This window comes from Lotus japonicus, chromosome 5 (genome assembly GCF_012489685.1).
Source record: "Lotus japonicus ecotype B-129 chromosome 5, LjGifu_v1.2".
Classification (NCBI taxonomy): domain Eukaryota; kingdom Viridiplantae; phylum Streptophyta; class Magnoliopsida; order Fabales; family Fabaceae; genus Lotus; species Lotus japonicus.
This window is the reverse complement of record NC_080045.1, coordinates 64,800,329-64,820,704: the sequence shown is the minus strand read 5'-3', so window position 1 is coordinate 64,820,704 and position 20,376 is coordinate 64,800,329. Positions and strand designations below refer to the sequence as shown.

Genomic DNA, 20,376 nt, shown 5'->3' with positions numbered 1-20,376 from the left:
TAAAGCATACTTGAGTGAAATAAAAAATACAAAAAATGAGAGAATGAGACATCCAATTCCAAACACCTCTTTGAAGTCAAAGTATAGTTACTTATACAACGCCAGGATTGAAGGGATTTATGGGTCAACCGAATCTTGATGGCCACCCTTAGCTTATTCAGCCAAAAGAACAAGTCAAACAAAAAAAATCAATGAAAGATTCATACCTTAGCCTTTATATCACGCCCCGTGCCAGGAAAATTCCTGATACTTGTTTTTAGCATGACTGTACCAGTTTACCTATGATCAAGCTCATTGATAACATAATCAATTATACTTCCTGGAAACCTCAGCTTGCAATTAAGGACAGCAAATTCTAAGGAGCAATAGCAATGCATTGTGTTCAATTTAGCATAATCTTTGAGATAAAAACACTTTGCATTGCTCCATAGAGGCGAGGAACTTGTAAAGGAATTAAGAACAATCTTGTACTCCAATGAAATAATGTCACACTAAACACCATCATGGATTTTTAGTCTTAGCTGACAAGGTTCCAATATGAAGAGATACAAGCTTTGATAACTTAATTTTAAAATATATCTAGTTCTTAGAGAACTGAAGCATAGTCTGCATAGATATAGGTAAATATAGAACATAGTAGTCCCATTACCCAGTTAAGCTAGTATTGCAGCTTCCTTTTCAATGCACCAAGTAAGTAGATTGCATGGAAGCTGTATACAGGAAACAGGAATAAAGATTTAAATTGCCTCTAATGTTCAATTAAGCATGACTAAGAATTACAGCTCAGCATCCCTGCCACCTGACCCCATGAAAAACAACACCAGCATCCGATGTTACGGTGAAGAAGTAAGAACTGTCAAGAACTGCCATAGATACAACATTACAGAGCATCCAGACAAAAGAGGAACAATATGTAAGTACGAGCAACAAGAGGATTGGAAGCTTGATGCAGCCATAAAGTATTAGGCGTAAACATAAATATTACCAGACTGCACCAATAAAACATTAATATGGCTTAATCATTGTCAAGCTGTATCGTTTTCAGCCAAAAAGGGACTGCCCTGAGATATAGGGTGCAACGCAACTGCCATGAAATGACACAAACAATAGCAAGAATTAACCCCTATCAGTTTCCAAAATCTAGAGATAAAATAAATGAACATGGTCTGTATGTAATTCTAAGCATACAGGTATTTGCACATCACACATAACATGTTGTCTTTTCAGCTTCAACTAAAACTTTGAACTAGTTGCATGACAACCAATAACTCTAGAGTAAACATACAGCCATTTCACATGTCAATCTTCAATTACCTCCAAATATGTCATAAATTCACAAGAGCAAGTTTGGCAGCTGTAAATAATAACATATGCCCCTACAGCTTGTATAGCACCATTTGCTCAAAATGAAATCCATGAAAACAAGTAGTTCTCAATCTAATTACAGCTTGCCCTGGGTCCTTTCAAGCCTCTCAGAATGCTTTGATTGATTTGTGTCACTATGGGAGCAAACCAATACTAAAGAAAAATCTATGACTACATTCAATCAATCATGAGACAGCCTTCCATTACTTTATGGTTGGCACTATAGCGTTTTCAAATAATAAGTATTTCAGCTTCAAAATATTCATAATGGAGTGTTTTACTTCAGCTACCTAATGACAAATGCAAGAGAACACCCATTGTTTCTAGTGAGGAAAATGTAACTGTATGTAAATAACAACTAGGTACTATATTTCTGATTTTTTTCTTTTCTGATGAAGTAACAAAGCAAAATCAACCACCAGAGAATTTGGTCCTGTAAATAAAAGTGCTGCTAGTTAAAAAATGCAGGGGGTCTTATGACAAACGGGTATGAGGTTCAGCTTATTTTGGAAAACAATCACTTTTTTGGCAGCAATCTGGGACTAGGCTCAATTAAACCTGGGGAGGTTATGTATAAGTTGGAGTCTCTTTTTCATGGAGGTTGAAACAAATTTAAGTGGAGAAGATGAAATATAAGATAAGACACAAACACCAATCCTTTTAAAAAGCAATGAATTGGATACCTACCATCTTCTAAAATAAAGTAAGGCTACAATTGGTGACCAACACAAGTAACACACTACAAAAACGACAAATAATATATGAACAAAAGAGTTTCCAACACTTGCAAATGTGTTTACAGGAATACCTCAAGTCAAGTTGCAGATATAGACTTTAACTATTAACCACATAGATGTAACTGGCTAAAAATGATTTCTGGATTGCAGATGCATACTGATGCCAACAGAGAAAACAGTTTTGCAACCAGACAATGACTAAGTACCAATTATACAATTCAATAGTAGCAAACCAAAGGGTTAAACAAGCAAAATTTGAATTAAGTTCAATATGATAAAAGCAACAATTCAGCAAGGAATTGTGTGGATAACTAATTCAGTACCACACAAGAGCTCTTATATGGGCTTAATATTCATCTTTCCAACAAGTCTCAAATTTCTAAGTCAAAAAAACAAGAATACAATATCTGAGAATTGGGATAATTTCTCCAACAAATCCTATCCAATAAGAATTATAACAAAAACCATCTCTTCCAATCGATTGGTTGAACAAAAATCTATAATATTACACCACATGGTGTGTTAGAAGCCCAAGTCAAAGCATTGAACCTTGACCAAAATTAAACTAGTTTCATCTCATCTCACCTACGTTATTCATCTAAATTCAGCTATTTGTTTTTCACCGTTAGCCCAAGTTCACCTGCAATAATAACAGTGGTAGCCATATCCAGAAACATTCCATGCTCAACAACACCAGCAATCTGCAGAATTGAATCACTGGCAGCCTTCAAATCACCAATACTCTCCTTGAAATACAAATCCACAATATAGTTCCCATTGTCAGTGACAAAGGGTTCCTCCTTCTCACCAACAGTTCTGAGCTTGGCAACACACCCAGATTCCTCAAAGAGGGATTGAAGCTTTGAAGCAGTGAATTTCCAGCAAAACTGAATAACCTCAACAGGCATAGCCAACCCACTTCCTCCTATATAGTTCACGAGCTTGGACTCATCCACAATGACCACAAACTTCTTGCATGCAGCCTCCACCATCTTCTCCCTGAGAAGCGACCCACCGCGCCCCTTGACGAGGTTGAGATAAGGATCAACCTCGTCGGCGCCGTCAATGGCGAGATCAACGACGGGGTGGGAGTCGAGATCGGATAAGGGGATTCCGACGGAGAGAGCCTGGTCGTGAGTCATGGTGGAGGTGGGGATTCCGACGATGTCGGTGAGCTTCCCCTGGCGGAGAAGCTCACCGATTCGGGCGACGGCGTGTTTGGCGGTGGAGCCGGTGCCGAGGCCGAGGACCATGCCGGATTCGACATACTCGACGGCTTTGTAGGCGGCGATTTTCTTCAAATCGTCTTGGGTGAGAATGATGGAGGATGGTGCGAGAAGACCTGCTTCCATGGCTGCTTTCTCGGAGGAGATGAAATGGGGATAGGGAATAGCCATAATGAAATCGCAGAGAGAGAATCTAGGAAGATAAGGAATGGGTGGTGGTGAATGGAAGGAAGGAAGATAGGGTTATCAGAGAAGAGAAGAAGAAGAAGAAGAAGAAGGGAAAATGGTGGAGGCGGAGATGAGGAATGTTTGGTTGGGGAATTAATTTATAGAGAAACCAGGTTTCTGAAACACTGCGTTTTATAATTGATTTTTTGATTTGAAGCAGATACATTCATTAACGCGTTTGTGTTGTGTTGTGTACCTTTCGCGCGGTCTTGGAAGAATACATATATTCCAGCAACAGGGGAGACATTTTTCTTTAAAAAGTTTATTAAAAAAAGAACTCACTTGTACTAATTAATGATACATTTATTATTTATGTGGTATATTTTATATATTATATTTTCTATTAATATTTATTATAAATATATAGTAAAATAATATATATTATATTAAATATTAATGCATTTATTATTTATGTATGATATATATAGTTATAATATAATGCTATATACTTATATAGATAATATATAATATATTATATTGTAATAAATATATTTATTATTGATATATATATATATATTATGATAATATATTCATTATAAATAATAAATATATAATAATATAATATATAATATTTTAATATATTTTATCAATGATAAATATTATTTCTTATGTGATAAATGTCTAATATTAATATATTATATCAATATTTAATATAATATAATATTATATTATTTAATATAATATAATACTATATTATTTAATATAATAATTATTTTAATATATTATATTATATTATATATATTAAGATAATTATGATCCACAAATATTAGGAAAAAAAATATGCAACATTAATTTTAGGCTTAAATAAGCTCTATGTCCCTAAAATTGTAAAGGAAATCAAAATCAGTCTTTGGAATTTTTTTGCATGAAATGTTAACCCTGTAATTTTTTTTAATCAAATTGGGTCCATGCTCGTGTTTTAGTCTTATGTGGCTCGAATTTTTCCTTGTCATCATTTCCACGTGTTTTTTTTATTTTTCATGTCAGATAATGATTAAATAAATATTGTTTGAGAGAAAAGGAAAAGTCGAGAACTTGAGCGGTAGAGTAGAGGTCGAGACCAAGGAGGCTCACCAACGACGCTCAGTGGTTATCGGTAAGGGCCGGCAGTGTGAGGGCGAGGGTTCCGACGGAGGCTCCGTGGCAGTGCGGTGTAGAGGAGACCTGAGGGCGACTTGTGACTGTGCCAAAAGCAGGGTGGAGGCTCGGTGGCCGGCGTGAGTGGCTGTGGCTCTGTAGTACTGTGAGAACAGAGAGCAGCGACGGGGTTATCCTCCGTTGGGGTTTCGCAAGGGGTCCTGAGTGGATCGGAGGGGAAGGTCGCAACTAGACGAGCGGCAGCGGCTCTGGTCCGGTGATGCACGAGATTTATTTTAGGTGATTTAGGTAACCTCATTACAGTAAAGATTTTTTTACACCCAATATTACCAACACATAATAGAGACAGGTGATACTAAATGAGAGATACAACACGTGATGTAAAGATATGAAAAAGAAATGAGTAAGATTGAAATGGAAGAGAATCTATGTGTCAAATAAAAACCATATTATATAAAATGCCGCCTGGAAACTAAATGTTGTTGAACCTGCGGTTAATGTCAACACAAACCAGTAAACGTTCAACGTTCGAACTCGAAGTCTAATAAGGCTCTTCACTAAATTCTGACTTCTAGCTCATGAATTAATGGCCCACATACAATCATACATTCAAAATAGAAATTTTAAGTTGATCGCATATAAATGTGCTCAATTCATAGGAAGTTTTTTTTTTTAAATAAATCTTATTGGAGGTTTTATTATTCTTTATCTTTTTTTTTAACCGTAGTGGCAAACAAGGCGTGAGGCTTGCTTTTATTATGAACGAATCTCCGCATATTCTTAAAAAAAACGTAAAAATAATGGATTATAAGTATATAACTATGGCCCCGTTTGTAAACACAACTTAATTAAACGCTTATGGTAGACCATAAGCTATTTGTATAAGCTCTCTCAAACACTGACATAAGAGTTTATGCTATCAGATAAGCTCAAATCAGCTCTTCTAAAAAGGCCTATATATCATTTGTTTAAAAGCTCCTCCATCCTTCAATGCTTTTTTTACAGTCCCTCTCATTGAGATTCTTTTCCTTCTTAGCCTGTGGTGGCTGGAGAAGGTCCTAGGGCAATTTGCTTGTCAGATAATGACATGTTGCATGAAATTTGCCTGGTTCTTAAGAAAAGAGAATTTTTTATAACTATTTATTTCTGCAGAGCATCTTCATGGGATAGGTCAAGGATTCGGCTCCGCAGCGTTGGGCTCGTGGGCCATCACTTGTTTGTCAGCATTTTCTAAAAACAAAAAACAACCAAAGAGAGTTTGATACTGGGAAACTAAACTAACATCAAGTGTATGTTTAGTTTCACATTAGAGATAATGCCTATATGATTTTATGTATCTTAATGCATTAATAGAGAAGTTAAAATTTAATAACTTGAGCATGACATGAATTAAAGAAGCAAAATTTTGATATATTGAATTTAACATGAATTAACATTGAGTTCAATAAAAATAAAAAATGCACACTAAAATTATAGTCCTTAAAAATGAACCACACAACAAGTGGGTCTATATCTGGTTCGAATTCAATCTTCAGCTTCAAGCTAAAATAATGGAATGAATCAAATAACTAACATTAACACAGTATTGACATTAATTATGGGGAATTACTCATCATAAAAAGGGGGGAAAATCAATGATGGTGTGTATAAAAAGTTAAGAAAATAATGAAGCAAGGAAAAGATACTAAACCCATGTAGTAACTTCTATAAGCAAGTGCCCTCAGGCATAATTTCATACGGAGTCTTATTCTATTTGCCGCAGTTTCATTAAGCATAATTGTTAATTTCACTCACTTACACCAGGAAATGAAAGGATAGACTCTTTATACATGTGCGCTTGGGAGAAAAGATAACCACCATACTCACGATGTTCAAGCTGTTCTCCTTTATCACTATACTTCACCCGTTTTGCTTTATCATCACCTCGATAATCCATAACAACGTCACCACGTTTTGTAGAGCATATTGGGTAAACGTAGGAAAAGCAACTCAAAGATAGAACAAGAGACTTGCTCCAAGATGACTGCACTTTGTAATTTTTCATAACCCATATTTCAAGTGTATCAGTACTTCTCAAAGCTGATAGACTCAAAAATCTTCCATCCACCCACAATTCACAAAACTTGAGATATTGGGAAGGATCATTTGGGACGGGTATCTCAAAAAGTCTCTCTTCCATTAAATCAAAGGCAATAATAACATACCTGGATTTATCAGAATCATAAACAATCCAGTGAAAAGCCCCGTTGAAGAGCACCCCAATTCCCGATTGACAAGAGAGGTTCAAGTGAGGCAAATCCGTAAACTTAATATTTTTCCACATATTAGCTCTCAATGAAAAAATTTGCACAATTGCTAAATAACTAGGTGGGCATCTTTGATGACAAGACACTTGAACCACCAAGTAGTCATCCTTTGATGAATCATACCCAAAACCATCTAGAAAATCATGATAGCCGATGTGAGAAGGCGATGGAGGTATTAGTTTGTGGACATGTGTGGATGGATTCCACAAGTAGAGGCTTGCATTGCGGTCCAAAAACTTCGATAGCAGAATCTCGAATAGCAGAAAGCCTCTACACGAATCTAGAATTCGAATAGGAGAGCTGGTAGGCAAACAGTCAACATTTATTGGTTCAGAAATAGGATTAGAGTGAAGACATCCATCTAAGTCCATGGTTTGAATACCAAGCCTGGTACTGAACACAAGTCTAGGAGTAGCAAGTTCAAAATGTGAGTTTGCAAAAAGGGGATCCGATATGAGAGACCGCCAAAACTTGCACACAGCCTTGAAGCGTATAAGAGACTTCACTGGCAACCTCAATAAAATTTCAGTTATCAAATCTTGAGGGAGATGTTGGGCTTCAGTCTTCATGCTTGAGAAAAAAGACAAAATATAGGGAAAATTGAAAGAGAAAGGGAGATGTTGGGCTTCAATCTTCAAAACCAAAAGTCATGCTCTGCATCACAACTCAAAACCAATGGTCATGCTCATGCATATTGAGGAAAAGATGGTGGGAGCAAATCATTACATTTGACTTGAGAGTCATGCTCTGCATCACAATGCTAAATCACTAAACTCACTATTTTAATTAAATAACATATGGGGTGGGGTAAAAAGAAAAACAATATTAAAGGCAGCCAAGGTTACTATACACTCTGTTCCAAACTTCCAAATTCAATACAGACATGCATATTGTTATTCATGGTGAGCACAAGTAGCCAAGTATATTGAAAAATCAATGTCAAAATATTGAATGATAAGTTTGCTTCAAATTCTGAAGCAGTGTATATTAATCAGTGTTCAGTGATTTCTGTATTAAAAGTGTATATGGCTATTAATGGAGATTCGATGGAGTGAGACCACCTTACCTCAACGGGAGTCAGTCGAACAGAGTCGTGCGCACGGTTGCCGGCGGCGATAACTGGAGGAGCGGTGGGCAAAGGAAAACGGCGGAGGAAGCAGCACGACCAGCAGGGGAGTCACAACCCGCCGTGGAAACCTATTCCTTTTTTCTAAAACACAGCGCAGCAACCACTGCAGGGGGAGTCATAACATAACACGTAAGTTTTCTCCTTCCCTTTATTCAAATTATAATCTATCAAAATTAAAATTATTATCAAAAAACTATTTTAAATGCATATCAGGAAATATCTTCTTTTCCTAATTCAAATATTTTATAATTTGATTAATCTTTCAAATACATGTTAGATGGAGGGAGGACACTGACTTATTTTCGATCACTATCTATCGGTTAGGACTCTCAAGTACATTACATAAGAAGAAAATGTTAACAAATATTTTGTGTGGATTCATTTCCCTAGGTTTAGCGCTCTATAATAAAAAGATTCTTATGACTACGGCTTCAATCGTTGGCCGTCTTGTGGGGATTAATTTAAACACTATGAACATTACCAGGGTAGGTTTGCTAGGGTCTTCGTTCAAATTAACCTTACTGTGACATGTGCTATTGTTGGTTGTGTTTGGTGGAGACACCATTGGTGCAAATGGAGTATGAAGGCATCACATTCTCTTCTTCATCTGTTGAATGTTATGGACATTTGATGTGTCAATGTTTGTTTAGTAACCACTAAACTTGAAGCTCTTAGCCTACGACAATTCCAAAGAGGCTCTTCGGATGGAGGTTGTAGTCGAGGCAACAAGCCAACAACCCATGGAGGTGGAAGCCCTAGGACTAATGTGGTAAGCCTTTCTGTGGATTTGCGGAGAAACAACCAAAAGAGGAGAATGGATAATATTAATATTAAGAATAACTCTTGTCCTTGTACAAGTCCAGGCATTGCCCTGGTATCCATTTAAAATGGGAAGGTATGAGACGGTATGACACCCTTCAGTTTATTTTTTAGAATAAAAAGGACTAGATTGTAAATTATAACAATTTATTATGAAAGAAAACACGATGAATGAAGGCAAAAAGTATAAAATTCCTTCAGGTTCAGAGCACTATAGAAATTGTTAACAAGTTCGCCTTCTTATTAAATAAAAACATATTAATAACATATTTTTTTGTTACAAGAGGGAAATATAAATATATTAAATACATTTTATATTTTTAAATATCAATTGCATAAAAAAAATTAAATACTAGGTTGATGATTCTACTCAAATTCACTCATACACTTAATAAAATCAATTGCTTAGAACTTTCTAAAAAATACAATCACAGGAAGAATCAAATTATAAATTTGTTAATTTTTATATTACTCCTCATACACTAATTATTGACGATTATTTATTTAGTCACTTATTGGTTGGATAATGGTTAGCTTTTTAGTTTTAGAATCCACCACATGGTGAAATTCTTCGATATAAGCATGAAAGCGCAACCTGAGTCCCTGCAGGATAGCTCATGCGGTAGGAGTTGTGAGACATATGGGTTAAGGGAGGTCCAAGGATCGATTTCTGGCGGGTGCAATTTATCTTTCCGATGTAAAAAAAAAGTACAACATGAAAAATCATTTTTAAAATTATTAAGATGCATCCTATAAAAATAAAAATAAAAAGATGCATGAATTTCGAAGGAAAACGAAGAGATGATAAATTTTTAATTTCAAAGTTTTGTAACCAAAATAATAAGTTCAAACAAATTATCCTCTAATTGATATTTTTATAATAATAAACAAGATAGTAAATTATCATCTAATATAAATGCTCCAGCTCTTATTTTATTTTATATAAGCAAATTTAAACCACAAACTTTAGGATGAAGGGATAATATATTGGCCAAATGAATCAAAAGTTGATGACCTAGAGCAAATTCAATTCAATAAAAATTTCACTCCCTGGCACCATGGAGTGATAAGATAGACTCTACACATGGGCACTTGGGATCCTAGATAGAGGAGATCATGCTCGCGGTGTACTAGATGCCAACCCAAGACTTCGATCCCTAGTAGAGAGGTTCAAGCGAGGTCAATCAATATCCTCAATATATTTCGACATATTGGCTCTCACTGAGAAAAACTGCACACGTGCTAAATAGCAAGGTGAGAAGAGAAGGATCTTGGTATAGTGGGTACTTGAACCACCAAGTGGTCATCTTCTAATGAATCATACCCAAAACCATATAGATAACCATGAAGGTTGGTGTGAAAATAAGATGAAGGTATTGGTTTGTGGGCATTTGTGGATGGATTCCACAAGTAGAGGCTTGCATTACCGTCCAATATCATCAATATGAGAAAGCCTCTACACGAACCTACAATTCAAATATGAGAGCCGGTGGGCAAAAAGTCAACACTTATTGGTTCAAAAAGAGGATTTAAGTGAAGCGATCCATCATCAAAATCCATGGTTAGAATGCGAAAAAAGGTATTGACCACGAGTTTAGGAGCAGCAAGTTCAAACTGTGATCTTGCAAAGTGGATATCGGATATGAGAGACCGCCAAAACTTACACACAATCTTTAAACAAACAAGAGACTTCAACAGAAATTCAGTTATCAAATCTTGAGGCAAAGGTTGGGTTTCAATCTTCATGCTTGAGAAAATAGAGAAATATTGAAACACAAAGTGAGATAGACAAAGTAGCAATTTATAGGCTTAGAAGTGTGATCACATAATTAACACAAGTTAAAGATATAATTAACCCAAGGTTTGTTGTAATTACCCGAATGTTTGTCATGTTTAAGATAAATTATGATCTAGATGTGTTGCCAGGAATGCAATCAGAAATTGTAACAATTCAAAATCAATAATCATGCATATTGAGGTAAAGATGGTGGGAAGCAAATCATTACATTTGAGAGTCAAGGTCTGCATCACAATTCAAAACTAATAGTCATTTCCTGAATTACTAAACTAACTGTTTTATTAAAGAAACAATAGTAACGGCAATTAAGCTTATGAACACTCTGTTCCAGACTTCCAAGTTGAATACAAACATGCTTATTGGCAGGTAGCTTACATGTTACAACAAGCAGCAAGGTATATTCAAAAATCAATAATGATTTGAGAGCATTGATTAGTTTGTTTCAGTTTGGGGTTGAGTGTGATAATCAATATGCAAAATGTGGGAAAAAAATTCGGACTAGGGATGCAAATCCAACCTCACTGCATTTAAAGGCACCAAAATGATTATTAACTCAAGAAAATAAATGAAGTACGTAAAATGGATTTTTTTTATAACAATGACGTAGAACAAAGAAGCCAAATTCATGTACCCATAAGCAATTCCTAACCAGTGTCCTCAAATTTCAAGGCAATATGCAAGAAGTCTTCCTCTTGTAACAAAATAAAAAAATTCGAGGTAGTTTCATTATTCTACCTAAATCACTTCCCCTAGTTCAATGCATCATAATGTCACAAGATTTCACAATACAAATTTCATTCTCATTTGTTAATGTCAGGCATTTTTTCAGCTTTGCCCTTTGGCATCAGGGAGTGAAAGGATAGACTCTGTGTACATGTACACTTGGGAAATTAGAAGACCACCACCCACGCAATGCTCCAGTAGTTGTTCTCCTTTATCAGTATACTTCTCAAGTCCTGTCATACTATGCATAACAATATCACCACTTTTTGTAGAGCATATTGAGAAAATGTCAGTACCACTCAAAGATACAACAATGGTCTTGGTCCAAGAAGACTGTATTTTGTATTTTTCCATAACAAATATTTCAAGTGTGTCACTTCTCTTAACATAAACACTCAAAAGTCCTCCATGCGCCAACAATGCACAAGATTTAAGATTACAGGCAAGATCATCTGGTAGGGGTATCTCTAGAAGTCTTCTTTCCAATAAATCAAAAGCAACAATAACATTCTTTGTTTTATCATGGCCACAAGCCAACCAGTGAATGGCCTCGTTCAAGAGCAACCCGGGTCTATGATTATAACAAAGGTTCAAGGGAGGTAAATCGGTACTCTGAATATATTTCCACACATTAGCTCTTAATGAGAAAAACTGCACAGGTGTTACATGATTAGACACTATAACCACCAAGTAGTCATCTTTGGATGAATCATACCCAAAACCAAATTGACAACCCGGGTCTTCGATTGCAGAAATTGAAGGTATCGGTCTGTGGACACGTGTGGCTGGATTCCACAAGTGGAGGCTTTCATAATAGCGCAGTAGAAGAAAGCCTCTACACGAACCTTCAATAAAAGTAAAAAAGCTGTGCAAAAAGTCAAGATTTATTGGTTCAAAAAAAGGATTAGAGTGAAGCCGTCCATCTAAGTCGATGGTTTGAATGTCATAATCAGAATCAGTAGTGAACACGAGTCTAGGAGTAGCAAGTTCAAAATGTGAGTTTGCAAAAAGGGGATCCGATATGAGAGACCGCCAAAACTTGCACACAGCCTTGAAGCGTATAAGAGACTTCACTGGCAACCTCAATAAAATTTCAGTTATCAAATCTTGAGGGAGATGTTGGGCTTCAGTCTTCATGCTTGAGAAAAAAGACAAAATATAGGGAAAATTGAAAGAGAAAGGGAGATGTTGGGCTTCAATCTTCAAAACCAAAAGTCATGCTCTGCATCACAACTCAAAACCAATGGTCATGCTCATGCATATTTAGGTAAAGATGGTGGGAAGCAAATCATCACATTTGACTTGAGAGTCCTGCTCTGCATCACAATGCTAAATCACTAAACTAACTATTTTAATAAAATAAAAGATGGGTTGGGATAAAAAGAAAAACAATATTAAAGGCAATTAAGGTTACTATACACTCTGTTCCAAACTTCCAAATTCAATACAAGACATGCATATTGTTATTCATGGTGAGCAAAAGTAGCAAATTATATTGAAAAATCAATAGTGATTTGAGAGTCAAAATATGGAATGACAAGTTTGCTTCAATTTCTGGCTTACCTCAACGGGAGTCACTCGAACAGAGTCGTCACGCACGGTTGCCGGCGGCGAGAACTGTGGAGGAAAGGCGCGGACTGAGCGAGTGAAAGGACGGCGGAGCGAAATCCAAACCCAAAACGGAGGAAAAGGAAAACCTAATCAATATTTCTAAAACGCAGAGCAACAGAACGACGTGGTTGCCTAATTTTTTCAAATTAAAACTTCAACATTTCATTTTTTTTATTTTTCTTATAATAAAATAGGACTTAAGGCTTAAGCCCACATTTTCAATTTTTTATTCTCATCTCTATCTATCTTTTTTTTTTAGATGGCAAAGTATCTATTAAAATTTAAAAGAATAGAGAGTCAAGATTAGAGTGATTTGATTAGTTTAGGCTTAAGTATCAATCTATTTATCTATATCTATATCTATATCTAATATATTAAAAGAATGTTTTTTTTCTAGGATGTTCTGACACGTGGCACCCCCATATCATCCAAATTCGCTCCAAAACAATAAAACCAATAACACATAATTCTTAAAAATAATTAAATCAGGCAGCAAATAAAAAACCATATAAATTTAAAAAACATGCTCCCTCCGTTCCTATTTAACTGTCCAGTAAGAGAAGAAACATACATATTAAGGAGTGCAATTAATTTTGTTACTTTTCATAAAAGTATTATTTGATTTCCTATTGCACCCTTTAAAATGTATATTATCTTTCCTCATTTATTGTTCCTACAAGGGCATTTCTTGGAAAAACATCATTTAATGCTCTCTTGAAACTCTAAGTGGACAGATATATAGGAACAAATTTTTTTCTTCAAAGTAGACAGTTAATAAGGAACGGAGGGAGTAATTCATAAAAATAATCAAATCAGACAACAAATAATAATCTAGTTAATTGATTACACTTTAAAAAAAAGTAAAATAGGAAATATATACCCATTATTTTTGGGATCTATAGCTAAAAGTATAATGCTCATGTATATATTTTCACGAAATAATAGACCAAAGTTTTTTTCTCGAAGCTTATGCCACATGTCACCCCTATATCATTTTATTTCCCTCCAAAACAAAAATACTATTTCCACTAATTTTTGTCACATTAAATTTGGGTCTTACGACCATTGGAAAGTCAAAGATGCAAGTAGTTTTTTTTTTTCAAGAAGCGGGTTTGTAAGAAACACAAAAGTTAGAAGGAGCAGCCTCTTTTTCGTGCAGGATGGGAGGTTTCGATTAAACCAGTGACACACAAGCTATTTTTTGACCTGCATAATGTCATGTTTTATAAGTTTCATATCTTACCAGATGATATATGTGATGAAATCATGAAATAGTGAGTGATATTATTTTTTTGGAGTTGTTATACTTCGTGACAAGGTATTCATTGGTTCAAGTGGGATAATTTTTATTGTTCTAAACTTGACGGTGGACTTGAGTTTTGGGATTTTAAACCTCATCCTCACATGTGTAAGGTGTTTAAATCCCCCTGTAAAAAAAAGGTGTTTAAATCCCCATTTTCTTCATGGATTTATTTTTATGCTGTATGGTCTACTGGTCTAGTATTTATTGCACAAGAGGGGTGTTTGATAAATTTGATAAATTATTTATTTATTTCAAATATCAGTTTAATTTGATTTTGTTGGAAACAATAAACCTTCATGATAATTGGGGGTTAGATTAAGAATCTACAAAATATTTGGAGAATTACTCGTGATAACAAGGAAAAAAATTTAGAGATAGAGTGCATAGAAAAGTTAAAAATAACGATGAAGTAAGGAAAAGATGCCAAGAAGACTCCTACAATTTCATACGAACTCTTATTATTCTCTTTCCAGGCAATTTTGTTAGTCTACGAGTATGTTTGGAAAAACTTCCAACCCACATTAGCACACATTAGAATGTAAAACAAATCACATTTTCTTGAAGACACAAAAGAGTTACATAGGATGAATGAACTTTTACATCCAACTTAACTAAAATCATTCTCATTTGTTATTGTCAGCCAACTTTTTTAGCTTTGCTCACCTACACCGGGTAGTGAAAAGATAGACTCTGTATACATCGGCACTGTGTATTGTAACGAACCAGAACCTTGATAATCGCGCTTCTCTAGCTGATCTGCCTTATAAAAATACTTCACAAGTTCTGGTGCACTATTCATAACAAGATCACCACTTTTTGTAGAGCATAATGGGGAAAGGTAGTAAATGCCATTACGAAATAGACTAGTCTCAGTCCAAGATGATTGTATTTTGTATTTTTCCATAACCCATATTTCAAGTGTATCGCTCCCATTCATCATTAGACTCAAAAAACTTCCATGCACCCACAAATCACAATATGAAAGATCATACCAGAGATCCTTTGGCTGGGGTATCTGTAAAAGTTTCTTCTCCATTAAATCAAAGGCAATAATAACCTCCCTTGATTTATCATGATCATAAGCCAACCAGTGAACGGCCCCATTGAAGAGCAACCCAGGTCGAGCACTCCTAGAGTGGTCCCACGGACGTGAATTGATACCCTCAATATATTTCCACATATTAGTTCTCATAGAGAAAAACTGCACACGTTCTAAACATCTAGGTGAGGAGGAACTTGGTGCAATGGGCACTTGAACCACTAAGTAGTCATCTTTTGATGAATCATACCCAAAACCATACAGATAACCATGAACGTTGGTGTAAAAAGGCGATGAAGGTATTGGTTTATGGACACGTGTGGATGGGTTCCACAAGTAGAGGCTTTCATTAGAATTCAACAGCAGAAAACCTCTACATGAACCTACAATTTGAAAACGAGGGCGGGCAGACAAAAAGTCATTTGGACCTAAAATTGGAGTATGAGATGGGGTAGGCAAAAAGTCAACCTTTATTGGTTCGGAAATAGGATTAGAGTGAAGCGATCCCTCAAAGTCCATGGTTCGAACACCAAGACCGGCATTGAACACGAGTCGAGGAGTAGCAAGTTCAAAATGAGATCTTGCAAAATCGGGTTCGGATATGAGGGACCGCCAAAACTTGCACACACACTTGAAGCGTAAAAGAGACTTCACCGGCAACCTAAGCAGGATTCTAGTTATCAAATCTTGAGGCAGATGCTTGGATTCATTGTCCATGCTTGAGAAAATAAGGAAATATAGAAACAGAAAGTGAGATAGAGAAAGCAACAATGAATATTAGGGTTTGGTTATGATTAAGATAAATAATAAATTGTGATTATCATTGATTCATCACTATGAATTCAATCAGAAATTCATTCTAATCATGGTCACCACAGTAGTTTACAGCAAGCAGCAAATAATATTAAAAAATCAATAATGATTTGAATGTTAAGTTTGTTTCAGTTTCTGATTGAGTGTGTGTGTGTGTTAATCAGTATTCAATAGTATGTGTGTATTAAACGTGTATTGCTACTATTCATGGAGATTGGAGGGAGTGAGTTCGCTTTACCTCGACGGGAGACACTCCAACTGACGACACAGAGGCGTTGCACGCGGCTGCCGGCACCGAGCGAGTGAAAGGACGGCGGCGCGGCGCTAGTTGCGACAAACTGGGCGGCGTCGAGAGCCTTCAGGCAGCAAAATTGGGATTAGGGTTTCAGCGAGGAATGAAGGCATTTCATTTGCTTCTATTTTCTTTGTATGTTTCAGTTTCATGGCTTCACTATGTCTATGTGCATGAGTTTATTTATATTTTCATATAGAAACTATATATAAATGTTTTTTAAAAACTTTGTAAAACGCATTATAATTTTTTTTGGTACATGAGAAATAAAAATTCATTATAATCTAAACATATTATGAATGTTAAAAAAATATTATTTATTTAACAAAAATAAAGACTCATTATAATCTAAATAAAATTTCTTAAGTTTTTACTATTGCTTATCTCTAGCACTCCAAATAACAATAGTTCTTCGTCTGACTTTATTTAGAACAGTGGTCGATCCCTCATAAGTTGCATTCGTAACTTAATGTTATGTTCACGTTCATGGGGGAATGAATCCACATATGAGCACATGCTTGTAATATGATATAATTTGTGATGATGGAACAAATAGATTATTCACTTCCTTTATCCTCTCTTGTCGGTGAAAATCATATTGTTTAGTTGAATGCTTTGAGGATTCAATATCACCTTGTTCACCGGCACCACAGAAGCCAACTCAAACTAAAAGCATTAGTGATCAAACAAAGTTTTGCGAATTCTCCCCATAATTGGGAGATCATTTCGTAGAATAATCTGAATTCGTTGAATAAGACGCCTTTGATCTGCTTTCTGAGAGTGCTAAATCATTTGATTCTCGATCTTCTCTTGATAGAAAGATCATATCAACACTTAAATGGTATGAAACGCATGACCGAGGTACACTTAAGACCAAGCATTCTGATTCTGTCCCTATTAATTCCTGTGTAAATAGTAGTAAAATGTCTTTGAAGATAAGACATGTAAAATACGTGTCTCAACACACAAACAATAAATTAAGGTTTTTCTACAATTACTTAAACCTTAATGTTGAGTTTAACATAAAGAATGTATTGTGAAAAACACTTAATTTAATGGAATGTATAGTGAAAAGCACTTCTAATAAGCTTATGCTCTTAATTTAACACAAAATTTAATGGAAGTGCAAGATCAGCCAGCTGCAACACTCAAAAAATGTTTAATTATAAACACCCCCTCATCACATGTAAGAAGCAGTTTTTTTTATAATAATATTATTTGTATTCATGATCACTTTATCTGTATACTAATACCAGAACAATGTTAGGTGTAAAATATGCAGCAACTTTAAATTAGACAATTATTCTAAAGTAAATTACAATGTACACAGAAAGAGAGAAAAGAGCCAACACATGCTGCCAGAAGAGAATTGCTGAAGCTTCACTTACTGCATAACCCCTCAAGCTTGCAATTGCACCCAGTAAAATGGCACTTGGTGTTGTGTACTGCAGCAGAAGCACAAATCTAAACATTGCATCATTCTCAACCAAGAAATTTAGCTTATCAGCCAACACCACAATCCCAATTCCTAGGAGAGGAAGCACCACTAGTCTGGCCACAATGATTCCAATTGTAGTTTTGATTCCAAGTGTTGATTCATTTGGCCCTTCAGCCAGCATGCCCCCAAGTATAAGCATCACAGAAGGTACCATTGCGCCGGCTAAAATCGCCAAACTGTCTGTCATAAAAGACATTGGAGCATCATTTCCAAAGAAAAATGTTTTCAGCTGAGGCACTGTGCCAATGATGATAGCTAGTAGAGATGCAATTGTTGGGGGTTGAAGTATCTGTTGAATTGGAGTTTGCTCTGCAACAATTCTGATCTTCCTAACAACTCTAGGCTCAGCTAAACACCTAAGGGACATTGTGCTGCTCCCACTGCTTTCTGCTGTGATGTCAAAGTCTGGAATACTAGAAGAGGACATACCTGAAACAAAAATGTTCCATAAACACTATATTTCCATATCCTCCCAGAGTTAGAAAAGACTATAGGCAAGATAAGTAAGAGATATGATAAGTGATGGACGCAGATTTACTGCAGTCAAAATATAGTGGAGAGTCATTGCAGTCAGCAAATCATAACTATTGAATGAAGATCAAACGGTTTAAATTTAACGCAACAAATTGAAGTTACAACCAGAACTTGAAATCTGAGCCGTCCTATCTCCATTCAACGGAAACAATTTGATGACTGCAGTAACTAGTGACATGAAAGAGAAAATGTGTGTGAATATGCCAAAGTTGTACCTGAAATGCTCTTAAAGATCCTTGCAATAAAGGGTGTTTTGGAATGTTCAGTCTCATTATCCTCAATGCCAGGCCACTCAGCTTCTACAAGGAGTGGCCTACTGATATCATTAAGTGGCCCTTCTTCATTGATTTCAGCCTCATCCTCAACAATCTCATAGTACTCCATAGGAGGCTCCATCATGTGATAAACAAAGGTGTAAACAAGAATCACAGAAACCCATTGAGACCAAGAGACATAAGCCACCCCACTTGTGTTGCATTCTTTTCCAAATAGGCTGTTCTCAGTGTTGTGGCAAACAGATCCAACTATAGCAAGAAGGAGATTTCCAGTATTTCCAAATCCTGTCATGATGATAGTGAATCTGTTGAACCGCGGCGGCGGCCGACATATAGCCACCACTATGTACCCTAGTATGCATCCTAGAGCTGTGCTCACAAGGACATTAACTGGGATAAACCACCACTCCACAAATTTTTTAAGAGTTATGCTTTCACCAAGTTCACTGAAGATTAGGCAGGGTAAGAACAGGGCAAATACAAGTTTGCTGAGGAGTTTGAATGTGGCTTTTGGAATCAATTGCATTTTTGGGTTTGCAAGAAGTAATCCTATGACTGTAAGACTAAGAAGCTTCAACAAAGGTTGTAGAGCGGTTCGAAGATCTTCGCCGTTAGACCTCATATTACTTTTATGCAAAGTTCCTGACATGATTATCTGAAAAAGAACAAAATCTCCTGAAATTAAACCATGCAGAGAGCACACAAGACACACTCAAATGCACAATAACATTATATCACCTAAAACTCAATTTCCACATATCACTTAAAAACAAAAATGCAGGACAATATTACATTACCTGCTACAAATTATTATCAAGATTCAAGGTAACCTTGGATATTGCAATAACAACTCAAGCAAGGTCAACTGCACAACATAAAAACATACACACAAAACAGGTTTCACAATCATCTCATGAAGAAGCCAAACCAAGAGTATAATAGTATATAGAAGAGTGTCTGGGTAGTGTGACTGAATTACCACAACCGGGTTTAAGGAAAAATTATGAGAAGATTAAGATATTAAGAATTTGAGCATTGTTTTGATTGATGATAAAATAATAAGAACAGGTCATAATAAAAAACAATGAGATAATGGGGCATCATCGATAGTTTACAAGCTGAAGCAAAAGCCTACCATGAGAGTGAAGAATGAGGAAACTTACAAATTAACAGATGCAGAAGTTTCAGGACCCTCTTGGAAAAAGATAATAGCTTTCACGTTAATCTGGTTGCAGCCAACTGAAAGGTTTCAGTTCACGAAATTCTTAACAATCTCAAGAGAAAAGTGATATCTGTCACAGCATGAACATTGATCCGAGTCTGCCACTTGTTCATGCCATCACGATCAGGAGGTGCAATGTATAATGACATTGAATTTGGATTGACTAAGTGATATTAGCCAAATATTTTCATGTGAATTTTTCTTTCCAAGTCCAACAATGCTAAATCTTCATTTGGAGAGTAACTAGGATAGTAACCCGTTTCCGTGCAATGCACGAGCGATTCTATGATTTAACATAATTAATTATGTAATTTATTATGATGAACAAATTAATTTATATACTAATAATTTGTAATCTTT

At 35.8% G+C, this 20,376-nt stretch overlaps 5 protein-coding genes across 9 annotated transcripts; all 5 read right to left on the bottom strand.

The window, feature by feature from the left end:
• Nucleotides 1–2,389: 2,389 nt before the first annotated feature.
• On the bottom strand, nucleotides 2,390–3,715 carry LOC130717068 (probable ribose-5-phosphate isomerase 2). The gene has a single exon (XM_057567174.1). The coding sequence runs from the start codon at nucleotides 3,497–3,499 to the stop codon at nucleotides 2,711–2,713; it is 789 nt and encodes a 262-aa protein (XP_057423157.1). The 5' UTR covers nucleotides 3,500–3,715; the 3' UTR covers nucleotides 2,390–2,710.
• Nucleotides 3,716–5,486: 1,771 nt separating this feature from the next.
• LOC130718488 (F-box/kelch-repeat protein At3g06240-like) lies at nucleotides 5,487–8,213 on the bottom strand. 2 transcript variants are annotated; one of them, XR_009012645.1, is made up of 2 exons: nucleotides 8,027–8,213; nucleotides 5,487–5,884 (listed from the first exon to the last, which is right to left on the bottom strand). XR_009012645.1 is itself a non-coding variant. In XM_057569089.1 (2 exons), the coding sequence occupies exon 2, from the start codon at nucleotides 7,527–7,529 to the stop codon at nucleotides 6,441–6,443; it is 1,089 nt and encodes a 362-aa protein (XP_057425072.1). In that variant the 5' UTR covers nucleotides 7,530–7,614; nucleotides 8,027–8,211; the 3' UTR covers nucleotides 5,949–6,440. The 2 variants fall into 2 exon arrangements, 1 of the variants encoding a protein (XP_057425072.1); XM_057569089.1 differs by lacking the exon at nucleotides 5,487–5,884 and adding an exon at nucleotides 5,949–7,614 and having other exon boundaries at nucleotides 8,027–8,211.
• A 3,129-nt stretch (nucleotides 8,214–11,342) lies between these two features.
• Nucleotides 11,343–13,194, bottom strand: LOC130720688 (F-box/kelch-repeat protein At3g23880-like). Of its 3 annotated transcripts, none has more exons than XM_057571366.1 (2): nucleotides 12,993–13,194; nucleotides 11,343–12,745 (listed from the first exon to the last, which is right to left on the bottom strand). In XM_057571366.1, exon 2 carries the CDS (start codon nucleotides 12,564–12,566, stop codon nucleotides 11,532–11,534), a length of 1,035 nt encoding a protein of 344 aa, XP_057427349.1. In that variant the 5' UTR covers nucleotides 12,567–12,745; nucleotides 12,993–13,194; the 3' UTR covers nucleotides 11,343–11,531. The 3 variants fall into 3 exon arrangements, with proteins under 3 accessions (XP_057427349.1, XP_057427350.1, XP_057427351.1); XM_057571367.1 differs by having other exon boundaries at nucleotides 11,343–12,740; XM_057571368.1 differs by having other exon boundaries at nucleotides 11,343–12,651.
• Nucleotides 13,195–14,874: 1,680 nt separating this feature from the next.
• LOC130720616 (F-box/kelch-repeat protein At3g06240-like) lies at nucleotides 14,875–16,651 on the bottom strand. The gene is made up of 2 exons (XM_057571284.1): nucleotides 16,434–16,651; nucleotides 14,875–16,100 (listed from the first exon to the last, which is right to left on the bottom strand). Exon 2 carries the CDS (start codon nucleotides 16,097–16,099, stop codon nucleotides 14,993–14,995), a length of 1,107 nt encoding a protein of 368 aa, XP_057427267.1. The 5' UTR covers nucleotide 16,100; nucleotides 16,434–16,651; the 3' UTR covers nucleotides 14,875–14,992.
• Nucleotides 16,652–17,672: 1,021 nt separating this feature from the next.
• On the bottom strand, nucleotides 17,673–20,011 carry LOC130718567 (protein PIN-LIKES 2-like). Of its 2 annotated transcripts, XM_057569174.1 has the most exons (4): nucleotides 19,774–20,011; nucleotides 19,592–19,659; nucleotides 18,735–19,449; nucleotides 17,673–18,414 (listed from the first exon to the last, which is right to left on the bottom strand). In XM_057569174.1, the coding sequence occupies exons 3-4, from the start codon at nucleotides 19,441–19,443 to the stop codon at nucleotides 17,780–17,782; spliced, it is 1,344 nt and encodes a 447-aa protein (XP_057425157.1). In that variant the 5' UTR covers nucleotides 19,444–19,449; nucleotides 19,592–19,659; nucleotides 19,774–20,011; the 3' UTR covers nucleotides 17,673–17,779. The 2 variants fall into 2 exon arrangements, with proteins under 2 accessions (XP_057425157.1, XP_057425156.1); XM_057569173.1 differs by having other exon boundaries at nucleotides 19,592–20,011.
• Between the last annotated feature and the right edge of the window lie 365 nt (nucleotides 20,012–20,376).

Coding starts and splice junctions, on each gene's coding strand:
- LOC130717068 (XM_057567174.1), bottom strand. CDS start 3,499: ATGGCTATTCCCTATCCCCATTTCATCTCCTCCGAGAAAGCAGCCATG.
- LOC130718567 (XM_057569173.1), bottom strand. CDS start 19,443: ATGTCAGGAACTTTGCATAAAAGTAATATGAGGTCTAACGGCGAAGAT. Junction 18,415..18,734: donor GATCTTTAAGAGCATTTCAG/GTACAACTTTGG, acceptor TTTTTGTTTCAG/GTATGTCCTCTTCTAGTATT.
- LOC130718488 (XM_057569089.1), bottom strand. CDS start 7,529: ATGAAGACTGAAGCCCAACATCTCCCTCAAGATTTGATAACTGAAATT.
- LOC130720616 (XM_057571284.1), bottom strand. CDS start 16,099: ATGGACAATGAATCCAAGCATCTGCCTCAAGATTTGATAACTAGAATC.
- LOC130720688 (XM_057571366.1), bottom strand. CDS start 12,566: ATGAAGACTGAAGCCCAACATCTCCCTCAAGATTTGATAACTGAAATT.